Below are 25,143 nucleotides of genomic sequence, written 5' to 3'. Positions count from 1 at the left end.
GTCGAAATAGCGGTTTTTGAATATAGAAAAACTGTGAATTCAAATGATGTATTACGCAATGTGGGTATTTCCAGAATCGGTGTGACGTGGAGATCGGAAATCGTCAACCAACGCCACCTTGAAATCCAAGATAGCGGCTTTCGGTTATAGAAAAAATTCAAACACCTTTAAACACCTGTCAAATACCTTTCAAAATGGGTATTTCCGGAATCAGGGTGACGTCTTGAGACCGGAAATCAATGTCTGCCACCATTTTGAAATCCAAGATGGCGGCTTCCGGTTATATTAAAACTGGGAAATAATGCCAAATATCATTCAATATGGGTATTTTTGGAATCAGGATGACGTATATATACCGGATATCAAAGTCTGACGCCATTTTGAAATCCAAGATGGCGGATTCCAGTTGTAGGAAAGCTGGGATATAAAGCCAAATATCCTCCAATATGTCTATTTTTGGAATCAGGATGACGTCTTGAGACCGGAAATTAATGTCTGACGCCATTTTGAAATCCAAGATGGTGGCTTCCGGTTGTAGAAAAACTGGGATATAACGCCAAATATCCTTCATTATGGGTATTTTTGAAATCAGGATGACGTATATATACCAGATATCAAAGTCTGACGCCATTTTGAAATCCAAGATGGCGGCTTCCGGTTGTAGGAAAGCTGGGATATAAAGCTAAATATCCTCCAATATGTCTATTTTTGAAATCAGGATGACGTCTTGAGACCGGAAATCAATGTCTGACGCCATTTTAAAATCCAAGATGGCGGCTTCTGGTTAGATTAAAACTGGGAAATAATGCCAAATATCCTCCAATATGGGTATTTTTGGAATCAGGATGACGTATATATACCGGAAATCAATGTCTATAAATGTAATAAGATTAATTATTGCGGATTTCGCACCAAAGTAGACTGCTGCGGTAAAAATATTTCCTCAAAATTCATGCTCTAAAAAATAAAAGTTAAAATTATCAAAGTTCTATTGATTCAAAATTGAGAGATAATTTTTAGCGCAAGGGTGTTCTTTGGTGTAAAATTGGCAATACAGATTATCGAAAATAAAAGTTTTTTAAAAACATGTAGGCTTCAACATTATCCAGATAGGCATTGTTAATATAATTATCTGGATAGACCTATCCAGTGGATATAAATAAACGTAGTGTATCCCTATGCATATTTTTTTCCTCCGGATAATATTCAAGATAAAATTATCCGGATAATTTTGACTTGGATATTATGCATTATTTTTCCCTCCGGATAGGGTCCGGAGAGTCAAAATTCCTGAAGTGGACCACTGATTTTTCACAAATCATTGGATTCCATTCAAAATACGTCTATATATTGCTCTTACCACGACAAACAATAACCCAAAATATTTCGGCAAAATTCGCATTTAAACAAAAGTTATAAACAATTAAGTTTTTTTGACCCTTTTTCGAAAAAAAATCTTATCTCTAGATCGGGCCAATGAATTTATCTCCAGTTTTGATGTAATCACAAGAAGACATGTTTCTTCCAAAATCACTAAAATTTATTCATCAAAAATGTAATTTGTTTATAATAATTACAATTTTTTATAAACAAATGCAATTTTTTTGGTGTTCCCCGCGCGATACAAGATTGCTTTTTTTTAGAATTGTTCCCTGACTTTTTTCCCATACAGAACCGTTTCAACATTTTTGTCACCAGTATTGGGAGCCGAGTTATAGCAATTTTTGTAACGCGCCGCACCAAGCGCGCGGCGCCGCGACCCGCCGCTCGCGCGCGAAGCGAGTCGCTAGGCGCTCTTGGTCCGAACTCGTTTCCTCGTTTCGTCTTTCCCGTGTCTTTCCCGATGCGTGAACGCGCGAGCGGCGCGACGCGGCGCCGTGCGCTTGGTGCGGCGCGTTACAAAAATTGCTATAACTCGGCATCTATTTCAAAAATACCCATATTGTAGGGTTTTTGTCACTTTTTTTTTTAACCCAATGGCCACCATATTAGATTCATAAACGGCAACGGACATTCATTTTCGGCATCTACACGTCTTCTTGGTTCCGAAAATACCTAAATTGTAGGGTATTTGACCCATATTGAAGGGAATTTGCTAGTATTTCCCAGTTTTACTACAACTGGAAGCCGCCATCTTGAATTTCAAGATGGTGTCAGACATTGATTTCCGGTCTTTATACGTCATCACGATTCCAAAAATACCCATTTTGAAGGGTATTTGCTAGTATTTCCCAGTTTTTCTACAACCAGAAGCCGCCATCTTGGATTTCAAGATAGCGTCAGACATTGATTTCTGGTCTTAATATGTCATCCCGATTCCAAAAATACCCATATTGAAGGATATTTGACATTATTTTCCAGTTTTTCTATAACCGGAAGCTGCCATCTTGGATTTCAAGATGCCGGCAGACATTGATTTCCGGTCTTTATATGTCATTCATATTCCGAAAACACCCATATTGAAGAGTATTTGCTAGTTTTTCCCAGTTTTCCTACAACCAGAAGCCACCATCTTGGATTTCAAGATGGCATCAGACATTGATTTTCAGTCTCTATACGTCATCCCGATTCCAAAAATAACCATATTGAAGGATATTTGACATTATTTCCCAGTTTTTATACAACCGGAAGCCACCATATTGGATTTAAAGATGGCGTCAGACATTGATTTTCGGTCTTTATACGTCATCCAGATACCAAAACTACCCATATTGAAGGATATTCGACATTATTTCCCAGTTTTTAAATAACCAGAAGCCGCCATCTTGGAATTCAAAATTGCGTCAGACATTGATTTCCGGTCTTTATACGTCATCCCGATTCCAAAAAATACCCATATTGAAGGGTATTTGCTAGTATTTCCCAGTTTTTCTACAACCAGAAACCACCATCTTGGATTTCAAGATGGCGTTAGACATTGATTTCCAGTCTCTATACGTCATCCCGATTCCAAAAATACCTATATTGAAGGATATTTGACACTATTTCCCAGTTTTTATATAACCGGAAGCCGCCATATTGGATTTCAAGATGGCGTCAGACATTGATTTTCGGTCTTTATACGTCATCTCGATAGCAAAAATTCTCATATTGAAGGATATTTGACATTATTTCCCAGTTTTTCTACAACCGGAAGCTGCCATATTGAATTTCAAAATGGCGTCAGACATTGATTTCCGGTCTTTATACGTCATCCTGATTCCAAAAATACCCATATTGAAGGATATTTGACATTATTTTCCAGTTTTTCTATAACCGGAAGCCGCCATCTTGGATTTCAAGATGCCGTCAGACATTGATTTCGGGTATGTATACGTCATCCTGATTTCAAAAATACCCATAGTGAAGGATATTTGGCATTATTTCCCAGTTTTTTCTAAAACCGGAAGCCGCCATATTGGATTTCAAAATGGCGTCTGACATTTATTTCCACTCTCTAGACATCACCCCGATTCCAAAAATACCCATATTGAAAGATATTTGACATTATTTCCCAGTTTTTCTATAACCGGAAGCCACCATCTTGGATTTCAAGATGGTGTCTGACATTGATATCCGGTCTATAAACCTCATCCTGATTCCAAAAATACCCATATTGAAGGGTATTTGCTACTACATATTTCTCAGTTTTCCTATAACCAGAAGTTGCCATATTGGATTTCAAAATGGCGTCAGACCTTGATTTCCGGTATTTATACGTCACCCCGATTCCAGAAATACCCATATCGAAGGGTATTTGACAGGATTTCTCAGTTTATCTGCAACAGGATGCCGCCTTCTGGATTTCAAGAAGGTATCGGTTATCGATTACCAGACTATAGGCGTCACGCGGACTCCAAAAATACCCATATCGAAGGGTATTTGTCAGACTTTAAAATATTTGGCAATTGAATTAATAACTGTCGCTTGGTACAAATATTTTACTCACCTTTTTGGGAGCACTGCTATTTAATTCTTGCCAATGTTCCGAACCAAGAACGGTATACCCGGTTTTGGTAACATATATAATTGAACCCTACACACGGTTTATATCTCGTGTACTAAAACCAAAATTCTAGCACACCGGTTCTAAAACCAAAATTCTAGCTGCGGTTCTGAACATCAACTCGAAAACCGGCACACGGTTTTGATTTAGAACACACTGGTAAACATTACAGCTAAAATGTGGAATTATGAAACTATTTGAAATTATGATGATATTTTAGGTCAAGTTAGTACATAGGTATATGATAGTAGTAGTAAAATTATGTTTATTTCTTTTGATTATGATAGTACATTGATTTTAACATTCTAAGGCCGTTCGCAATGCTGAGTTTCAAAATTGTTTTAAACTACTCGTCAATTCTATAATTTGAAACTGTCAAAAATAAAACTGCAACACGATCAGCGCAACGCACAGTTCTAAAACATGTTTGTAATCATCAAGTTCCATAAACTTTACTGTTCTCTATGAAGTTCTCCGTTTTTTATTTGTGGAGCTCTTCGAAACATCTTCAACACATCCAAAGAAATTTGAAACAGAGTTCCATTCGTGTTTCAAACTCGCTCAGAAATAAAACAGAATAGTCGAGCAGTTGCAAATCTGGTGCAAAATAGTGCTCGAATAATGAAACTGCAACTCCGCATTGCGAGAGGTGCGTTTCTGTTCTAGTTTCAAATTGAAACAGTCCTTATAAAATACAACAGCATTGCGAACGGCCGAAAACTCAACCGAACCAGGGTACACGCTTACATAAACACAGGAGTATTTTTTGAACACGAACCAGCACACGGTGCGCACCGGTTGGTTCAGTTTTTTTTTTTTTTTGTTTATTAATTTATTTGATAAGGCTCAACCGAATTAACTTTACAGAGCCGAGGATTCTTGGTCACTATACAATACATCTTAAAACTATAGTCAAAAGGTACAACACAATAAACACTTTATCTTTCGCTATCCAAAAAGCCTCCTCCATCAGAACTGGAGCCGCTTCCAGTGGTTTCATTGTATGGCAAATTGTTGTACGCCAACGAGGGTCAGAGCGCGTCCATTGCAGCAATGGACGCAAAACGTGGTCAGCACTCACACACTCATCACGAAACGGTTGCTTTCCAAAGTCGACGACGCATCGACCGAAAGAACTGCTGATGAAGAACAATGAGGAGGACCACACAATGGTTGCTGCCGAGAAAACAGACGATCGCGTAGCACACATCGAGAGTGGCCTGCTTTTGTTGACAGCCGAGTGAACACTGGGTTGGTTCAGTTGCCCATCACTGTAAGGTTGCTACTGTGTTATTGTCAGACCAGCTGTAATTACACAGATAACCAATAGACGGTGCTTAGGACTAGCAATCATCCTCAATGTGTAAAAACTGGTGATCTCGAATTAGGCAATACCAGCGCCAGCCGCGCCTGAACGCAGGTCAAGAAAGGAATGGGTAGGAATGTGTTGACGTGACACTCGCTTTGATGGAAGCCGAGGAGTCCTCTGCACTTCCACGAGGAATCACAGGGATGTTGGGTAAGAGGGTAGGGTTTGCAGCAGGGTTCGTTTTGGTAAACAATAAGCTGAATTGATGTCCTAATGATCTTATAACGCGAAGGAGCTTGGGATTGTACCCACGGTCTTCTGCTCAGTAAGCAAAAACGTTTGCTACTAGGCAAACGAGTTCCTTTTTAATCATCGAGTTGCTCTTATTACCATGTAGTCATATTAACAAATAAAACGATTGATCGATCGAGGAGGTGCGGTAAAAAATCGGTAGAACTGTTTCAAACACACCGTTGGTACTTGAGCGGTAGTTTGGTAAAGAGAGATGAAAAAACCGATTTGTACATTCCATAAAAGTTGTCCTAGCTCGCTATTCTAATATCTATATGCAATCTTCACACTGCCGTACTCTAACGGAACTATCAACTCTATGCTTTCATCTACTCCATCTATCCTATAAAAATTACCACTACAGTCTGTTATTTGAAATTAGCATCTTCAACTATGTAAATTTTATTTTAGGCTTACCATATTTAGGTTGCCAGTTATGCATATCTGGATTTGGTATTGAGGAAACCGAATCTTGCCTTAGCACGTTGAACGTTTCTTTAGAAGTACCTTAAATAGAGGCACATTTCTTATTGGCTACAGCTTGGATAATCTTCCAATTCTGATTTCGGTTCACAGGTTCCAGGTAACCTTCTAGCCAAACATCCGTTTCACTAATTTCTTACGTGACAGGATGGGAAAAGTTCGCGATATGTTGGTACTTTTGCGGGAGAATGCCTTACAGCCGCTAAACGTCATCGGCATTGGGATACAAATGGCGGCGTGATACAAAGGTATTCATACTTTCTGGGACACCCTATAGCTATTGTGCGTTGTTATATGTTGTCTGGGGCTAATGGTGGTAAGCTTCAACCGGTATTATCCTCAGATTACATCCCGATCAATAATGTACGGCTGCTTTGATATTGACATCAGAGTTAATCAACAGACTCTAATGGTGGTAAGCTCCATCGACGATAGTACGCAATTTAATCCGGTTTTTGGAAAATCTGGATTAAATCCTTATCCTCGATTCGGTAAGCACCAAGAGAGGATTAAACTCAATGAGGTACAGTGAGAGATGAAGCAGATTCTGAAATATGGTTGTATTAGTAAACCAAAAAATCAACGTAAACGCAATTAATGACGTCACTTAACCGATTGCTTCACTTCGGTAATCCAGCTCATTGGATTAAACTATGAAAGCACACATCACATGCATTATCTCTCGTATTGTAGAGAGTGTCTATGTGTGAGTGCGTTCGCGGGAGAGCTGTCAACCAGCTGATACTTCTGTGATGCTATTTAGATAGGTCGTATGTAGCAAACGAAAACAAAATGACAATTTAATACTACTAGACACTACTTTGCTTACTCTTCCTAATAGTAAAATTTGGGCCCGCTATCTCATTTATGTTTAATTTTCTCATCAAAAAACTATTGGCTTCACTCAGTTTATCTGCAACAGGATGCCGCCTTCTGGATTTCAAGAAGGTATCGGTTATCGATTACCAGACTATAGGCGTCACGCGGACTCCAAAAATACCCATATCGAAGGGTATTTGTCAGACTTTAAAATATTTGGCAATTGAATTAATAACTGTCGCTTGGTACAAATATTTTACTCACCTTTTTGGGAGCACTGCTATTTAATTCTTGCCAATGTTCCGAACCAAGAACGGTATACCCGGTTTTGGTAACATATATAATTGAACCCTACACACGGTTTATATCTCGTGTACTAAAACCAAAATTCTAGCACACCGGTTCTAAAACCAAAATTCTAGCTGCGGTTCTGAACATCAACTCGAAAACCGGCACACGGTTTTGATTTAGAACACACTGGTAAACATTACAGCTAAAATGTGGAATTATGAAACTATTTGAAATTATGATGATATTTTAGGTCAAGTTAGTACATAGGTATATGATAGTAGTAGTAAAATTATGTTTATTTCTTTTGATTATGATAGTACATTGATTTTAACATTCTAAGGCCGTTCGCAATGCTGAGTTTCAAAATTGTTTTAAACTACTCGTCAATTCTATAATTTGAAACTGTCAAAAATAAAACTGCAACACGATCAGCGCAACGCACAGTTCTAAAACATGTTTGTAATCATCAAGTTCCATAAACTTTACTGTTCTCTATGAAGTTCTCCGTTTTTTATTTGTGGAGCTCTTCGAAACATCTTCAACACATCCAAAGAAATTTGAAACAGAGTTCCATTCGTGTTTCAAACTCGCTCAGAAATAAAACAGAATAGTCGAGCAGTTGCAAATCTGGTGCAAAATAGTGCTCGAATAATGAAACTGCAACTCCGCATTGCGAGAGGTGCGTTTCTGTTCTAGTTTCAAATTGAAACAGTCCTTATAAAATACAACAGCATTGCGAACGGCCGAAAACTCAACCGAACCAGGGTACACGCTTACATAAACACAGGAGTATTTTTTGAACACGAACCAGCACACGGTGCGCACCGGTTGGTTCAGTTTTTTTTTTTTTTGTTTATTAATTTATTTGATAAGGCTCAACCGAATTAACTTTACAGAGCCGAGGATTCTTGGTCACTATACAATACATCTTAAAACTATAGTCAAAAGGTACAACACAATAAACACTTTATCTTTCGCTATCCAAAAAGCCTCCTCCATCAGAACTGGAGCCGCTTCCAGTGGTTTCATTGTATGGCAAATTGTTGTACGCCAACGAGGGTCAGAGCGCGTCCATTGCAGCAATGGACGCAAAACGTGGTCAGCACTCACACACTCATCACGAAACGGTTGCTTTCCAAAGTCGACGACGCATCGACCGAAAGAACTGCTGATGAAGAACAATGAGGAGGACCACACAATGGTTGCTGCCGAGAAAACAGACGATCGCGTAGCACACATCGAGAGTGGCCTGCTTTTGTTGACAGCCGAGTGAACACTGGGTTGGTTCAGTTGCCCATCACTGTAAGGTTGCTACTGTGTTATTGTCAGACCAGCTGTAATTACACAGATAACCAATAGACGGTGCTTAGGACTAGCAATCATCCTCAATGTGTAAAAACTGGTGATCTCGAATTAGGCAATACCAGCGCCAGCCGCGCCTGAACGCAGGTCAAGAAAGGAATGGGTAGGAATGTGTTGACGTGACACTCGCTTTGATGGAAGCCGAGGAGTCCTCTGCACTTCCACGAGGAATCACAGGGATGTTGGGTAAGAGGGTAGGGTTTGCAGCAGGGTTCGTTTTGGTAAACAATAAGCTGAATTGATGTCCTAATGATCTTATAACGCGAAGGAGCTTGGGATTGTACCCACGGTCTTCTGCTCAGTAAGCAAAAACGTTTGCTACTAGGCAAACGAGTTCCTTTTTAATCATCGAGTTGCTCTTATTACCATGTAGTCATATTAACAAATAAAACGATTGATCGATCGAGGAGGTGCGGTAAAAAATCGGTAGAACTGTTTCAAACACACCGTTGGTACTTGAGCGGTAGTTTGGTAAAGAGAGATGAAAAAACCGATTTGTACATTCCATAAAAGTTGTCCTAGCTCGCTATTCTAATATCTATATGCAATCTTCACACTGCCGTACTCTAACGGAACTATCAACTCTATGCTTTCATCTACTCCATCTATCCTATAAAAATTACCACTACAGTCTGTTATTTGAAATTAGCATCTTCAACTATGTAAATTTTATTTTAGGCTTACCATATTTAGGTTGCCAGTTATGCATATCTGGATTTGGTATTGAGGAAACCGAATCTTGCCTTAGCACGTTGAACGTTTCTTTAGAAGTACCTTAAATAGAGGCACATTTCTTATTGGCTACAGCTTGGATAATCTTCCAATTCTGATTTCGGTTCACAGGTTCCAGGTAACCTTCTAGCCAAACATCCGTTTCACTAATTTCTTACGTGACAGGATGGGAAAAGTTCGCGATATGTTGGTACTTTTGCGGGAGAATGCCTTACAGCCGCTAAACGTCATCGGCATTGGGATACAAATGGCGGCGTGATACAAAGGTATTCATACTTTCTGGGACACCCTATAGCTATTGTGCGTTGTTATATGTTGTCTGGGGCTAATGGTGGTAAGCTTCAACCGGTATTATCCTCAGATTACATCCCGATCAATAATGTACGGCTGCTTTGATATTGACATCAGAGTTAATCAACAGACTCTAATGGTGGTAAGCTCCATCGACGATAGTACGCAATTTAATCCGGTTTTTGGAAAATCTGGATTAAATCCTTATCCTCGATTCGGTAAGCACCAAGAGAGGATTAAACTCAATGAGGTACAGTGAGAGATGAAGCAGATTCTGAAATATGGTTGTATTAGTAAACCAAAAAATCAACGTAAACGCAATTAATGACGTCACTTAACCGATTGCTTCACTTCGGTAATCCAGCTCATTGGATTAAACTATGAAAGCACACATCACATGCATTATCTCTCGTATTGTAGAGAGTGTCTATGTGTGAGTGCGTTCGCGGGAGAGCTGTCAACCAGCTGATACTTCTGTGATGCTATTTAGATAGGTCGTATGTAGCAAACGAAAACAAAATGACAATTTAATACTACTAGACACTACTTTGCTTACTCTTCCTAATAGTAAAATTTGGGCCCGCTATCTCATTTATGTTTAATTTTCTCATCAAAAAACTATTTGTCATATGTGCCAACTGGTCAAAACATAGCTCAATGTTACATAGGGCACCTAACTTCTATGGTGTCAATCGTCGTTTGTAACAAATTTGACACAAGCCTAAAAACTGTACATAAGACCAGTTGTTTTTTTGCAAATCTTCGATGTAAAACGGTTGTGGGTGGTCTATAAAATGATAACAATGCTTTCATTAAGATGTTGCTCATTATAATACATTTTTAAACCAGAGATGTTAGATTGGGGCCTCCCTTAGCTCAGTCGGTAAAGGCACAGCTACAAAGCAAGACCATGCTGGAGGTAGCTGGGTTCGATTCCCGGTCTGGTCTAGGAATTTTTCGGGTTGGAAAATTTCTCGACTTCCCTGGGCATAGAAGTATGATTGGACTTGCCACACAATTATACCAATGCAAAAATGGTACAGGCATCGAAAGCTCTCAATTAATAACTGTGGAAGTGCATCTAGAACACTAAGTTGAGAGCACGCTATAAGCTAATATGCGATATGCAATAAGCTTGAAATGCAAAGAAGAAGAAGAAGAAGAAGAATAAGAAGAAGAAGAAGAAGAAGAAGATGTTAGTTGATGGGAATTTTGAAGGAGTTATCAATCTCATTGAAAAAAGAAACAATTGTAGTTCGCCAAAACAGAACACCTCATTTCTCTAATTGATAAAACTGTTACATAAGACTCAATCAAAAAGGACTCCAGTAGGGTAGAGAACTATTTCGGCCTAATCGCCCATTTTGAGCCTATCGAGCAGAAAACTTCAAATAAATCCATGATTTCAGAGTTAACAAGTCAATTATGCGTTTGGTACGATACTTCAGTTAATAAGCTACCGAACGAAGTCAATGAGAACGCGTGATATGAAGGTTTGCACCCATTATTCCCAAAAACAAAAGAAGCGCTCCGACCGAATCAATTTTTATCATCATCCGATAGGCCGAAGTGAATTCAGTGGCGTTTCAATGGCGTTTCAATGCGTTAAGCCGAGTTTAGAATCTGTAGGCCGAGTTTGGCGTCAAGAAGCAGTGTTAGACTTTTGACAATATCTCAACGATTGGTTTCTCTTTATCAAATCTTACGGTACGTACGGAAAGGTAAATAAATTTGGAAGCCATCGATGATAATAAAATTTCGTTTGGTGCTAAACAGCGCTAGATTAAGAAAGACTAAGTGCGGGTTGTGCTGAATAGGCCGGAAATGGGGTAGTTAACCCTAATTGTTTTTTTTTTGTTCCACGTGCCAAAACAGGAACCTATATCTAAAGAGGCTGAATTTATAAAAATACGACATGTTAAAATTAGAACAATCGATTATCTGTCAAAGTCATAGGAAAAGTTATTCCAATCGAGCAGAAGACCTGTCAAATGCATAAGATATCGCCTCTTCACCCAATTCAGTCTATTTACTATATCATGCTGATCATTGCCTTAGGTCCTATGTAACATTGAACGATTCTCTTCGTCGACTTCCTCTTTCGTTAATAACATGAGCACATAACAGTTTCTTGTCGTGTTTCCCTAATGAAATTATAATGATTATTTTGCTTAACGACGTGCACGGGGTATCGTTCGTTTAAAAAACAAAAAAAAATCGGTAAAAGCTTCTTTTACCGATCTGTGTGTTGACAATACCTGAGAATGTCTGTACATGGCCGTGGGGATACATACGTTTAAGGAATTGGTTGCCTACGAATACTCCCAGAAGGACAAGTACTCCTCATGGGCTTCACCACACTTGTCGCACTACTGAAGGAGCAAGAATAGCAGCAGCAGCGATCATAAACGGAAATCATCTGCCAACATCGGCCAATCAGGAAAGAAGCAGCGGTATAGGTGGTTCATCACTTATGAGAACACATCCGTGGACGGTAGTGGTTCTTCGTGAGAAGCCCCGGTCTATCTGCGGCATCACCAAAGCTCCAATACACCGTTGGGCAGTTTACCGGGAACGATCATGCAGCAGCAGGACATATCCAGAACAACATGTGAAAAGGGCATACAAGCTTATTGTAAACAAACCTTCTTATGCCCTTTTCTCGCCACCCATATGACACCAACGCAAACCTTTAACATCGCCGGGTAGGGACACTTTCCTCTTCCCAATAATATTGCTGGTTTGCGTGGGCGACCTTCTGTTGGCGAGAAAAGGGCCTACAAAGGTTTGTTTACAAAAAGCTTATATGCCCTTTTCACATGTGGCGCTTGATATGTGCGCAGAGAGACTGTACAAAACATACAGTCTCGTGATTCCGGCGCCAGCACACAACGCTTTTAGCAGACAGGTTATTCCGACGCATCCGCTTCCGGTGCACATCCAGTTCACGGCGCAGTTTAGCCAGTTTGGTTTGCATAGGCGGGCTCAGATTGCCAACACTACTTATTCATCTCCGTGTAGATCTTCAGAATAATAGCTGCTCATCCTGAAGTCTTGAACAAAATTTCAGATAACTTTCTTAATATCTTTGATATCCTGAAAGACTTTGTAATAGTATCTGACCAGCCTGGTAATATGAAAGATACTATTTGAATGGTTGGAGAATTCAAGATCTTCAGAATAAAACCTGACCATCCTGAAGTCTTGGAAAAATAGGCAGAGGACTTCATTAAGACCTTTGATCACGCACGGCCAGAACATTCCCACCTTGTGTAATAACTGATGAAAACAAAACACGACCGATAATTTGGCACTCCTACCGTGGTGCAGGCATACGAACTATTGCAATTTACCGTTCCGATTCAAATTTCGGACGATTCAAATTTCGGACACTTTCATTTTTAATTAAATATTACATCCAGTTAGAAACAAAGTAATAAAGTTAGATGATCGTGGAGGGCACTAGTCAAAAAAATTTAAAATTTACAAGACATGTGGATCATATTCGACCGAGATAATCAACGGAAATTCGAGTTTAAGTGTCTGAAATTTGAATCGGCACGGTATTGATATTTGATAGGGATTTAATACACCACAGAATATGGTACATTGATTCCACTACCAACAGCAGCTGTTTGTTGTTGTTCACACTTAATTGACGTTTGCACAAACAATCTTGGATATCCTGAAAGTCCTTGGAATTATTTCTGAGCAACTCGATATCATGATAAAGATATCAGTGACGTGCTTGAAGAATATTCAGTTTAAAACGCTGTCCAGACTGGAGAGTTATAACATGTTATAACGGTTGTCAAATAATTTCAATACAGAAACCACCATCAAGATAGCGCTATAACATGTTATAACTCTGTAGTCTGAACGTACTATAAGGTAGGCAGCTAGGGGTTACAGATGGGGCGTAATATTCTAGAAGAAGAATCATAGTTGTAATAAGAATTCAAGAGCCGGGTACGGATGTCGTTAGCGGACAATTCTCGCGTTAATTTTCACATTAATCGATTCTCTTCACCGAATTGCTCTTTCGTAATATATCTCGGCTACAACAACGTTTCATGTCGTCTTTGTCGTATTAGATGCTACATTTTTGCTTCTACCATCGAACTGTGTGTCGAAAATATCCGAAAATATCTTATCACGGACACGATTCAAAGAGAAAGATGGTGAAGAGAATCGATCAATGTAGATAGGACCTATTGAAAAGTGACGCGAGAATTTCTAATCCTGTTTTTTTATACAAATGAAATTTGTTGTGCATGTGTGCGTGTGATAGCGGAGAGAGCCAGATTTTATTTTGGCTGCGTACTTTTATAAAATCTCGGATTTTCTTGAATTGCCCGAAATCGGGGTATTAAAGTGAAATCCGAGAATTAAATTGAGGAAATTTTAGCTCCTCCTTCTCTCCTCCACAAATAACGTATGCATGGTGTTGGGAGTGCACCTGCCCACAAAGCTCACATGACTCTTAGAAAGTTTGATTAAATTCTTGTTGCAGCAATTCGTAGCCCAGTTTTGGCATTATTATTAATATTAAATAAAAACACTTATTCGAGCATCACGTTCGATAATTTACTTTTTCCGCCTACTATGGTTGATGTTTCGACAGTTTCATAATTATAATTCTTAATTTGTTTTCAGTAGGTGGCATTATATAGGTATTATTATTCTTAATTTGTTTTCAGTAGGTGGCAATACCTTTACCTTGTGGTTCAAACAGTAACTACCTACATGACTTCTGAGCTCTTTTGAATGTTTGGCTCCCGTTTGACAGTTCGAATCGGCTCCCAGATGACAAGCATTTTGAGTTAGTTCGCAGTACTCAGGTGGAAATTAACGATTTTAAATTGGTTCACTACTTGACTAGCCTATTGGTCCCAAGCAAATCGATTAACGTACCCCATTCTAGTCGAAGTTCTAGTACTACACTATGTTTGTTTTGATTCGCTATGAAAGTTTGACAGATAAAATGAGAGGTTAGTGGATTTTCGAGGGGTGCATCGATTAGCATGGGACCGAAGAGATTACCAGAGCTGAGCCAAAAAGCTGAGCTCGTTTCTTTGAGTTCTTCTGGTATTAGAGTTACCTCTATGGTATTATCCTCGATAGAGTTTACCGCAATAAGGGGCCTAATGGGTCGTTGGCAATTATCCACGGGCCATACAAATTTTAAAAATTGCTTATGGACAATTGTCTACGCAGGATGGGTGGGTCAATAATCCCAAAAAAAAATGTATACGTAGTTAATGAACAGCCCCTAAGCAAACACTTTGCAGATTATCCAAACAGGAACGGCATTGAAAATTAATCCGAGTTGGAGCTTACCGCCATAAATGTTCAATTTATGCCATCCTTGATTAGCGAGTTAAATTTAACAGCTTAAAATCACCAAAACAATTTATTATGTTCACACAGCTGCCCAAAATGCCACCTTCATTACATTTCCATCAACTGGTCACCCTAGGCCGCTAGGAAAACCGAAAAACCAAAAATCGCTCCCTCTTAAGAATCGCAACATCGCCCATCCGCACACCGGCCAATGTGCGATCACGCATTCATACTGGCCGGCAAACGTAGGAGAGGTAAAAAATCCAACGTCTCAAGGTTTTTTTTTTCCCCGGCTGAGGATCACCACACTTTTCACGTCTTCGTTTTTGCTGGCTGCCTTGAGACATCGTTTTCTCTCCCGCTCAGTTTCAATCTTTCGGTTCGCGTGACCACAACGATTTTTCCGCCGGTTTGTGTCCACTTTGACGAAAAATAAATAATACAAATAAAAAAAAATACACACGGAAAAATTGACGACGGCATTTTTTTCTCGCGCCTCTGTTTGCGTGCAGTGGAATGTGATAGTCTGGTGGCTGGATTGAGGCAGCAGCTTCCCGGTTGAATTTTGGTCTCGAAATCACACGTGGTAAGCGGTTATCCCCTTAGATTCATTTCTTTTTTTTTTTTTCATTTGTGCGTAAATGACAATCCCCTCCACCTGGCGTGGAGCCGTGCTTAACGTGAGAGCATTCAAATTAAATATTTATGTCGGTGATCCTCAAATTGAATTTCATCAAAAGTGAGAAGCGGACGGCAATCATCACTGGTCGCTTTTGAGCTTTGCATAGTTGCACATGAAGGAGGAGATAAAAAAAAAATGGAAAACGCAATATAATTTTATTTTTCGCTTCTGCAGTTCAATGTTTTCGATTCAAATGTTGATTTCAGTTGATGGGGCACAAATGTGGGATATTATGGTGGGAATTTAATCGAATTAACGGCTTTTTTTCGCAACCATTCGGATTCGAAATCGGTTTCAATTAATGTTGCTGATTTTTTATGCTTTCTCATTTTTTTTTGCAGGACAACGACAATTGCGGCGACGGTGCCAATCGAACCGACAATATGTCCTATTATTTAAGGTTAGTTGGTGGTTAATCTACAGGAAGTGAAGAAGAACGAAGCGTTTATTGATAAATGTTAAAGCCCTTGTAACGGAAAGAAAAAAAATGCAAGTTAAAATAATCAATCGAGGTGGCTAAAAGAAAATAATAATTGGATTTGAGTTGTGTCGTCGTGTCTGAACATGTGATTGATTGATTGTTTTGTCTACATTATGGAGATGTGATAGAACATGTTGTGTTTTGAGATTAACAGCCGATGATTGAAATCCATGATATTGATCATCAGCTAAGGAGCACGCATTAATTCCGTCAAGTGTAGAGGGGGAGAAAGGTCGTTTAAGAAAACGTGACCAAATGTGACAAACGGGGGAGGAGGGGTTTGTTCAACCGAGACGTAACATCACCATATATTATAGTTTTAATTTGTGAGATATTATAGCATGAGTACTAGACCTGCTCATTTTAACAGAAATGTTCGCGATGTACAGTTACATAGCAAAGCTTAATGTGTTATCTTCCAACTTTGTGACTAAAGGTTGACTATTAAAATCATTGAAGTTTGACTAAGTTTCATGCTCGAAGATATCTTTAAAAGAGTAGAATGTTAAAGTATTTGTTCTACGAACGTTATAGGTAAAATTCACAAGACAACAGAGCCAATAAAAGTTTCAATTAGATTGACAGAACATAGGTGCATTGCTTTCCAATGACGACCGATGACTGTTTCATTGATAGATGATTTTTTTTAGAAATATGAATCCTCAGTAGAGGTGTTAGGAAAGGAAGGAAAGTAAAGCCGTTGGTCCCCGGTTCATGAGTTGATGAGTCAATAGATAGGGTCCAGGTGTGGGAGCTGCCTCGCTGGCGTCGGTAGCATTAGTGCTCAACACGGAAAACAAGATCGACAGAAAACAAATCAAGGAAAAAAAAACATCGATGCTATGAGAACCATTTATTGAATGTTTAAATGCACCGATAGCTCATTTGACTTAAAATTGCTAAGTTGTATTTATACCGAGAATTCGACAATTTGGAATAACAAAGAGGGAAGTAATTTAGTAATACCTGTCCTTACGGACTTCCAGGTTTATTCGAACGAATCAACTATACGCGACCAAGCTTGGAGATAGAATGAATTTTAATTTTGTTCTATAAGGTGTTGATCATGCGATTCCTTATACAAATCGGATCCTTCCGGTATTGGAAGTTCTTCTTCACCACGCAGATTGAAAAATATATTCTGAACATCACTGCCCGCATAGTGTAGCATGCGTTTCCGGGAGGGTATCGTCACATTGTTTACCTCAAGGAAAATTTCGAAACAGCGTTTCCACTTCTTCCAGCGATTACATATTGTCGATGTGTCACTGGGATCGAATCTCGGGAGGTTAGACGTGGCAGGATTTTCCATTTTTACTTATCTTCCGACGGACTGAACTATGCAGACCGTTTCGCGCACTATTAAATTTCTCTTCTCTCCTTGTATTGTTTACAACTCGCAGCAGTAGGGTTGGCGTGAGCGTCAAAGCATTTCCAAACTCCTCTTCAGGCCTTTTCGTGTAGTTTATTTTTCGTGCAGTTCCTCCACCATTTCCTTATATGCAGCTTTTGATGAAACGCAATTTCCGAAGCCTACTTTCTTTTGATTTCAAGTTCCACTTAATCTTCCGAACGAATTTTATCAACCTCCGGACCGTTTTCACTCTGGATTTTATTTTTATCCTCGTCGCCAAATGTTGTATCTTTGACCAGGGATTAGATTATCGAATTGAATCAAAACACACGCGTTTACATTGGTTGACTCTTTCTTTTATTCTCCTCCCATGACCAGTGTGTCCAGATTCAATTTATCTGTATCGAATGCAACACCCTAAAACATATCAAAAATAAAAAGTTACAAAAATCGAATTATCACTATTATTAAGCTTTTATTTTTATAAGGTGATTTTTTTTAAAGTTTACACGGTAAAAAACATTATGTTCATGTGAAGTGATTTGCTGTTGAATTTGCACTACATGCCAAACAATGCAATTCGAATTGCAAATCCCTTGGAAGAGATCATATCGAAGCACGGTGAAATTAACAGCAAATCACTTCATTTTAGATTGTATTGCACATTGTTGTTGATGTGCTGTGCTTTGAACTCGAAATGTCAACCATACTGATATTAACAATCTATCATTTTAATTTTAAATAATTTATCCTTGGATTAATTTTTTGCTGAAAATGGGTTTAAATAAATATATAGCCTCTTCATACTGCAAGCCTTGTTACATGTTATTCAGAATATGACCATATCATATTACTACCCAGATCACATGTTTCTAAGTGACATTGAACAACATCGGAAGGCTTTTAGTAGAAAAAAGGTGAGACATTGAGCAATAAATTTGATAAGTTTGACACTGTTTTCTAATTGAAATTATTTGAATAATACACTTTTATTGACTACAGCAACAACTTGCTGTGATTTGCTGCTATTTTCTTTGTGCTTCGATATGATTTATTCCAAGGGATTTGCACATCGAATTACAATATTTGGCAAGTAGTGCAAATTCACCAGCAAATCACTTTACATGAACATGATGTTTTTTTTTACCGTGTATGGAATCGCTCTATATTGGAATAAACGGCGTTTCTGCATGAGGGCGCATGACTTTCAGTTGGGCGGGGAGCGTGCATCTAATAGCGAATTCGTTTATTATTCAGTTCCAACCTGGATCGGGTATCAAGATTGGGTCTGCTTGTTTTCTGACAAACGTCAGTTTGCTCGTTTGTTTTTAAAACCTAGCTCAGGTTGAGGTTCGCACTGACAAAAAGTTCGGTTTCGCACTGATAATAAACGAATTCGCTATAAGAAATCAGTGAGTAACTAGAAACACTGGAATAAGAGACCAGCGGAGACACTGTTATGATTCAAATCGAACTGTCAAAAGTAGTTAAAATCTGCAATGTTTACAAATGGTTTGCTTCAATTAGGGAGGAGCTGGGAGGGAAAAACAGACTCGGAAAATGCGAATGTCAAGTGAAGCCAGAAATGAGCTATCACAAACTGTCAGTGGGAGCCAAAACATCAATCAATGTGAAGTATTGATTTTTTTTTTTTATTAATTTATTTGATAAGGCTTAACCGAATTAACTTTACAGAGCCGAGGATTATTGTTCTTAAAACTATAGTCAAAAGGTACAACACAATAAACATTTTATCTTCCGCTATCCAGTGTTCACTCGGCTGTCGACAAAAGTAGGCCACTCTGGATGTGTGCTACGCGATCGTCTGTTATCTCGGCAGCAACCATTGTGTGGTCCTCCTCATTGTTCTTCATCAGCAGTTCTTTCGGTCGATGCGTCGTCGACTTTGGAAAGCAACCGTTTCGTGATGAGTGTGTGAGTGCTGACCACGTTTTGCGTCCATTGCTGCAATGGACGCGTTCTGACCCTCGTTCACGTAAATTTCTTGGTTGACAGTCCCGGAAGCTATGAAAATGCTGCTTTTCAAGCCACAGGTACAGATGGCTTGCCAAACCAGATATTTCTTTGCGAACTTTGACAGTTTCATGTGCTTGAAAACATCTGCTACCTTTCCCCTTCCTTTTGCCGTATAGAACGCCTGTCCCGGAAGCTGCTTGTAGTCGGCGTTGACGTAGGTTTCGTCGTCCATTACCACGCAGTCAAACTTCGTCAGCATCGTCGTGTACAGCCTCCGGGATCGCGCTTTGGCCGTCGTATTTTGTTTATCATCGCGATTTGGAGTCACTACCTTCTTGTAAGTCGATAGTCCGGCTCGTTTTTTGGCTCGATGCACGGTTGTAGACGATACACCCAGCTTATTTGCGGCATCTCGGAGAGAGAGGTTAGGGTTTCGCTTGAAACTACCGGCAACTCTCTTTGTCGTCTCAGCGGCTTCCGGTTTTCGATTTCCCCCCGATCCAGACTTCCTGGCTGTCGACAAACGTTCCCCAAACACTTTAATTGCATTTGTAACGGTTGATTTGGCAACTTTTAGCGATTTTGCCAACTTTGCGTGCGAGTTGCTCGGATTTTCGCGATGCGCGAGCAAAATTTTGATACGCTGCTCTTCTTGCTTGGACGGCATTTTGACAACTGAAGAGTGAATTCCAAAATCAAAATAGGAGCAACATTCTACACACACACACACCTTCAAAATGAGGGGTGTTCAGGTTTTTTAAATGCAAAATTGAAAGAAATACGTCAAGTTGATATTGACCAAATTTTGACCGTATCACCCTTTAAGACCACTGAATCTGAGGAATTCCTGGGCTATGGTTATCTCGTCTGGTGAAATGATGCGGCTGCTGGGGATATTGCGTCGGGCTAGTGTGATCGCTTCTTCTATTAGTCCTAACTGATTGATTAATTCATCTAAAGAAATATCAAATTAACTGATTTCAAACCTTCAATGGTTTTATTTTGAAATCTATCATGAAATTTAACGAATGTATTGATTGCTTCTGTGGTATTTCTCATTCTGGTCTCTAGTATTGCATTTGAACATGTCTTTTGCTTTGATCAATGAGAGAATTAACTGTACTGTTAATTTTTAGATCCTCAACATCCGGGCTGCCGGTTATATATTTCCAAGCGCGGCCTAAACTTTCCCACAGCTTTTGTTTAGAGGGTCTCAATTTATTGTACTTTGAATGGAGTTTTCCTGACTTTACTTTTAATATTGGACTTAACATTTGCTGTTTAGAAATTTGGTTTTCGATTATTGTGTCTAGGTTTTGGATTGTCTCTGCAAGTGAATTAAGATTTATATGATGCCCAATTCTCAAGTAACTGTTGCTGATTTTAGCTGTTCCTATCGGGATGATTACTATTGGGTCAATTATGATGGTCTTTCACATACACATCGATGAACACATTCTCAAACGGTTTCTCGTAAATTCTTCTAGAAACAGGCATTTTAAAAGGGTTTCGTTCATATTTTGAGAATTTGTAACCTTCGCCCTTTTTGACAAATGCTTTAATTTTGCTTAACGTACCAGGAAAGTAGAAAGATTTTCTTACTTCCTCGGATGTTAACTTGTAATTTTCATGATTAAAATTGTGAGCTTTCCGGATAAACTCTTGCTGATCAGCACCTGAAACGATATCTGGTGAAATAATGTAAGAATATTGAATTTAAAGATTTTTACTGTACTTTTCTCGGATAATTTTGTTGCATCTGCTAGCTATTTCTACCGGGGCGAAAAAAAAAATGCTATAGTCGAGTATTTCAAAGTCTTCGTTACACTCACGATGATCCCACTTCTAACATTAGTTAAGGGATCTTTCTTCGTAGTTCACTTTAAAAAAAGATCTCAGCATTAGACACTATTTATTATCGATGTTATTTCAATTTTAGTTTGCCATTGCTTCTCCTCAAATCAGGAAAATAATTTGAATACGAAACATGCTTTATTCTCGTAATTTTCTTAAAGAAAAAATATTTGTTTCTGTTCTAAGATATATTTTTTCTAATGCCACACGCATCTCATTAGTCGCGCACATGTAAGCTCTTTCCATGATTATATTCTCTGAAACACCAGTTGTTCAGCATTGCATCTCCTGAGAATGAAAGATCAAAATTAAAGATACATAAATGTTGAAATAAAAAGTACACACTTAGAAAAAATCATGCAAATTTAGGTGCTCTGAGACTGACATATACGCGCGTCAATTTTTAAATAAAATTGAGTCATAACAGACACAAAATTCAACTCAATCAAACGTACTTTCCGTCGAGTAACGAACTTTTCAGTCTCGGAGCACTTAATTTTACATGACGCATTTGTTTACGTCTGATCATTTATGTCAAAGATGGATTCCGTCACGTATAAAATTAGTTATTTCTAAGTGCGTATAGTATAATAAATTAATGCCTTGTTGGAACGCAACCGACATTTTCAATTTACCTGGATGATTAACTAGAGATTCCACTGCACTGTAATGTGATGATCTGGAGTTCAATCAAAATCATAACAAAACATCATGACCTTCACTTTTACTTATATCTTTGACAGACATGATTGTAGTACCGTTGTACTTCTTTAATTCAGTACAATCAACACACTGGATTAAACATGTACAACGATACTAAAATCATATATGTCAAAGGTATTAAAATCATGTATTACCAATCAATCAAACTGGACACATTAATTTTTAAAAAATGTTAAATGCGCTCCAAGGCTTGCTCCGCCAGGCAGGTTCTTCTCTGTTTTTGATTTACAGCTCGTTTTTTTTTTCATTCATTCGCCCTAAAAATAACAATGATCAAATGATTCATTAATCTCTCAGATTTTAAATGATGCTGTTTTGATTTGATATTATGCGCAAATCAAACGTTAAATCATATAAGATTATTGTTCATTAAAGGATGATTTTCATTTGATGCTAGGCACCCGTATTACATGTTGATTTTTTCATTCGAAAATAAGAATCTGGAGTTTAACAACACTCTGAGGCTGTGAACCATTTGCCGAGTTAAATTTAACTCGTGGTTAAAAGTGACATTTCGCCAAGGTTGTCAAAATTTAACTTCTTGTCTGTCGCTCGGATAGCAGGGTTAATCGATAACTTTTCATCTGTTAAATTTTAACCAAAAGTTAAAATAATCCACCAAATGGTTCAGAGCCTGAATCATTCGATATTCGACATGAATTTTCTTACAGTGTAGAGATGTTATAAGTAAAAACATAGAAAAGAGGAAGCAACTTCTAAATTTAGACACGCTTCATATAAATACGGCATACCATACGCAACATTCGGACAAAACGTACGCTTACTTTGAACTTATCTCGCCTTTTACCAAGCTAAAGCCTTTCCAAATTCCACAAAAAAAAACAGTACCGCAAGCTGCGGCCACCCACATTTCCGTATGTGATAGGTTTTACATTCGCCGAAACGAGCTCGACAAGTTCGATGAATTGCTGTCGTTCAAATGTAGTGCGAACATTTCACGCCTCTTCAAATATCTCGTCGATGACACTTGAAATGAAACAAACATGTGTTATTTTTTATGTTGGTCCTCTGCGCTTGATTTCCATCAGCATGATTCCGAAATGGAAACTCTATTGATTTTGAGTTTGCGGAACTTGATTGTTTTCGGTAGACGCGGCAAAAATCGAGTGCAATCACCATCGCGCCGCGGTGCAGTAATCGGGATGGTTGTACGTGCAGAATGTATGCGGTTGGTTGTCGTCAACGTTGAGGTTTTTATTTGAAAGCAGTAGACGACCTCATGCCAAACTGTTGCGAAATTGATACCGAAAATGTACCATCAGGCGAGCGGCATCTATTGAACAAAAAAACTTCGATCCCAAAATCTCATTCCGGCCGTTTAATGCGCTCATAAAACCGATTTCAACACGTAGTTTTTCAAATCGACCGTGTGTTCCGTTTTCACGTGGGAATTCTCTAATCACTACCGACGTCGGATGCAAACAAAACTGAGCATCACCCCCGCTTTGTTCCCCTGTCATTTAATATCCGATCTCCATCCGGCATGAAATTTACGCGCGGACGTGTTTTTAGGATGGCACCACGAAAAATTATCATTCCATCCCCACACAATCGCGCACACACACACATGCTCACACTTGCAGCCCGTCACTGCTATGACCTGCGAGACGGGAGCAAATCTGCTGTGGCCCGGATGTTTAAAATTTAAGCCTGTATCCGGTGGATGAGAAACCGCGTGCATATCCGCTTCTATTTGCACTATAAAATGCGTGCGGTCGCCGTTTGCTTATTTAATGACGGGTAATTGCGAATGACACTTTCGCCAAATCACGCTTACGGAATTGAGAGAGGTGAGGGGTTTGCTATGGTGTGGTGTTTGTGTGCACTTGGGTATGCGTAGGTTTTAAAACAACATATAACACTGCAAGGATGATTTTTCAAAAGGACGTATCTGATTTTATAACAAAGATTAAAACATCAATTTGTCGAAACTCTTTGCTCGCACACGCAAACTAACACCACTATCTTGTTGTGGATACATTACCCTTTCTGATGATGGTGTTAGTTGCTTAGAAGATATGTCCATTTGTAAAACTATTCTTAACTGTATCATATTACAGTTTTCCCATACAATTATGGATATTTTGTTTGTACCAAGTTAAAAAAAATATGAAAATTATTCTTTTCGTAATTTGGGATGTAATTCTATAAACGCCAACGTAATCCTTAATTCCTTTTAAATTGCTAAATAATTCTGATATAAAGAGTGCATAGAAATAGTGTGCGATCACCCAGATTGATGGCTGCTCCATAACAATGCACTGTCTTTCAGTTCTTCTGCTTTAAACGTGTCGAAATCAATATTCCTAATTCAAAATACTAATTCTGACCACACGGAAAACAAAACATAGGTAGGGCAATTGACGGCTTCGGCAATACTTTATTATATTATCGTCAGTGGGGTAAACAACGTCCTGGAGAGCTCAATTTTGGCATGTGTTTCAGACCATCTGTTGGCAACATTTGAGTGCTCTAGGATTGTGTTTACCCCCTGACGATAATAGGTTAAGGTATTGCCGGAGCCAACATTTCCCCTATTGAAAATTTATCATTTTACTAAAAAATCTGTGATTCTCGGTTGGAAAATTGATTGATTGATTGATTTATCTTTATTAAGGAGGCTTTCAGCCTGAGCCTGGTTTGCCTCCAACGGTAGGAAAAATGAAAAATCGGTAGCAGTGTTGGCAAAATCAGAAATCAATTGATATTTTTCCGCTCTCATGCGCTCGCAATATCACGCATGATATTGGAACAAAATATCATGCTTGATATTGATTTTACAAGCTCCTTTGATATTGCGAGACTATTCACAACATGCAAAAATCAAGCTGAGAGTTGACTCGACACAAAAATGATTCCATTGCACATCGTTTTCTTAGAAAGAGAAAGCACAGTTTGCTATCTCTTTTAATCTTCACCGATGGCAGACGCGAAGGGACTGCTGCAAGCCGTTTCGGTTGCATTCGGGTGTAAAGCAAAAATCATTAAACTCAATCTCACCACAGTTTGGTGAGATTTGCAGTTGGTGAGTTTTGTTAGTTGTATATTCCGAGCTGCAATATCACAGCTTGCAAAATCAACCGCAGTAGTTTGCTTGTTGATTTTTGTTTACGAAAATCAAGCGTGATCTTGGGCGTTGATGAGA

General features: G+C 38.8%; 1 protein-coding gene across 1 annotated transcript in view; it reads left to right on the top strand.

Moving 5' to 3' along the window:
• The window catches only part of LOC135709193 (uncharacterized), a 345,728-nt gene that overhangs the window by 230,290 nt on the left and 90,295 nt on the right, over nucleotides 1-25,143 (top strand). The window contains exon 3 of the mRNA XM_065231416.1: nucleotides 15,930-15,988. Coding sequence (XP_065087488.1) covers nucleotides 15,930-15,988 — 59 coding nt within the window. The remainder of the gene's footprint in view (nucleotides 1-15,929; nucleotides 15,989-25,143) is intronic.

This window comes from Ochlerotatus camptorhynchus, unplaced genomic scaffold (genome assembly GCF_037179485.1).
Source record: "Ochlerotatus camptorhynchus isolate MF236.1 unplaced genomic scaffold, CSIRO-AGI_Acam_v1.1 ptg000355l, whole genome shotgun sequence".
NCBI classification, from domain to species: domain Eukaryota; kingdom Metazoa; phylum Arthropoda; class Insecta; order Diptera; family Culicidae; genus Ochlerotatus; species Ochlerotatus camptorhynchus.
Note: the sequence above shows the minus strand (reverse complement) of the source record. Positions and strands in the feature narration are given on the sequence as shown.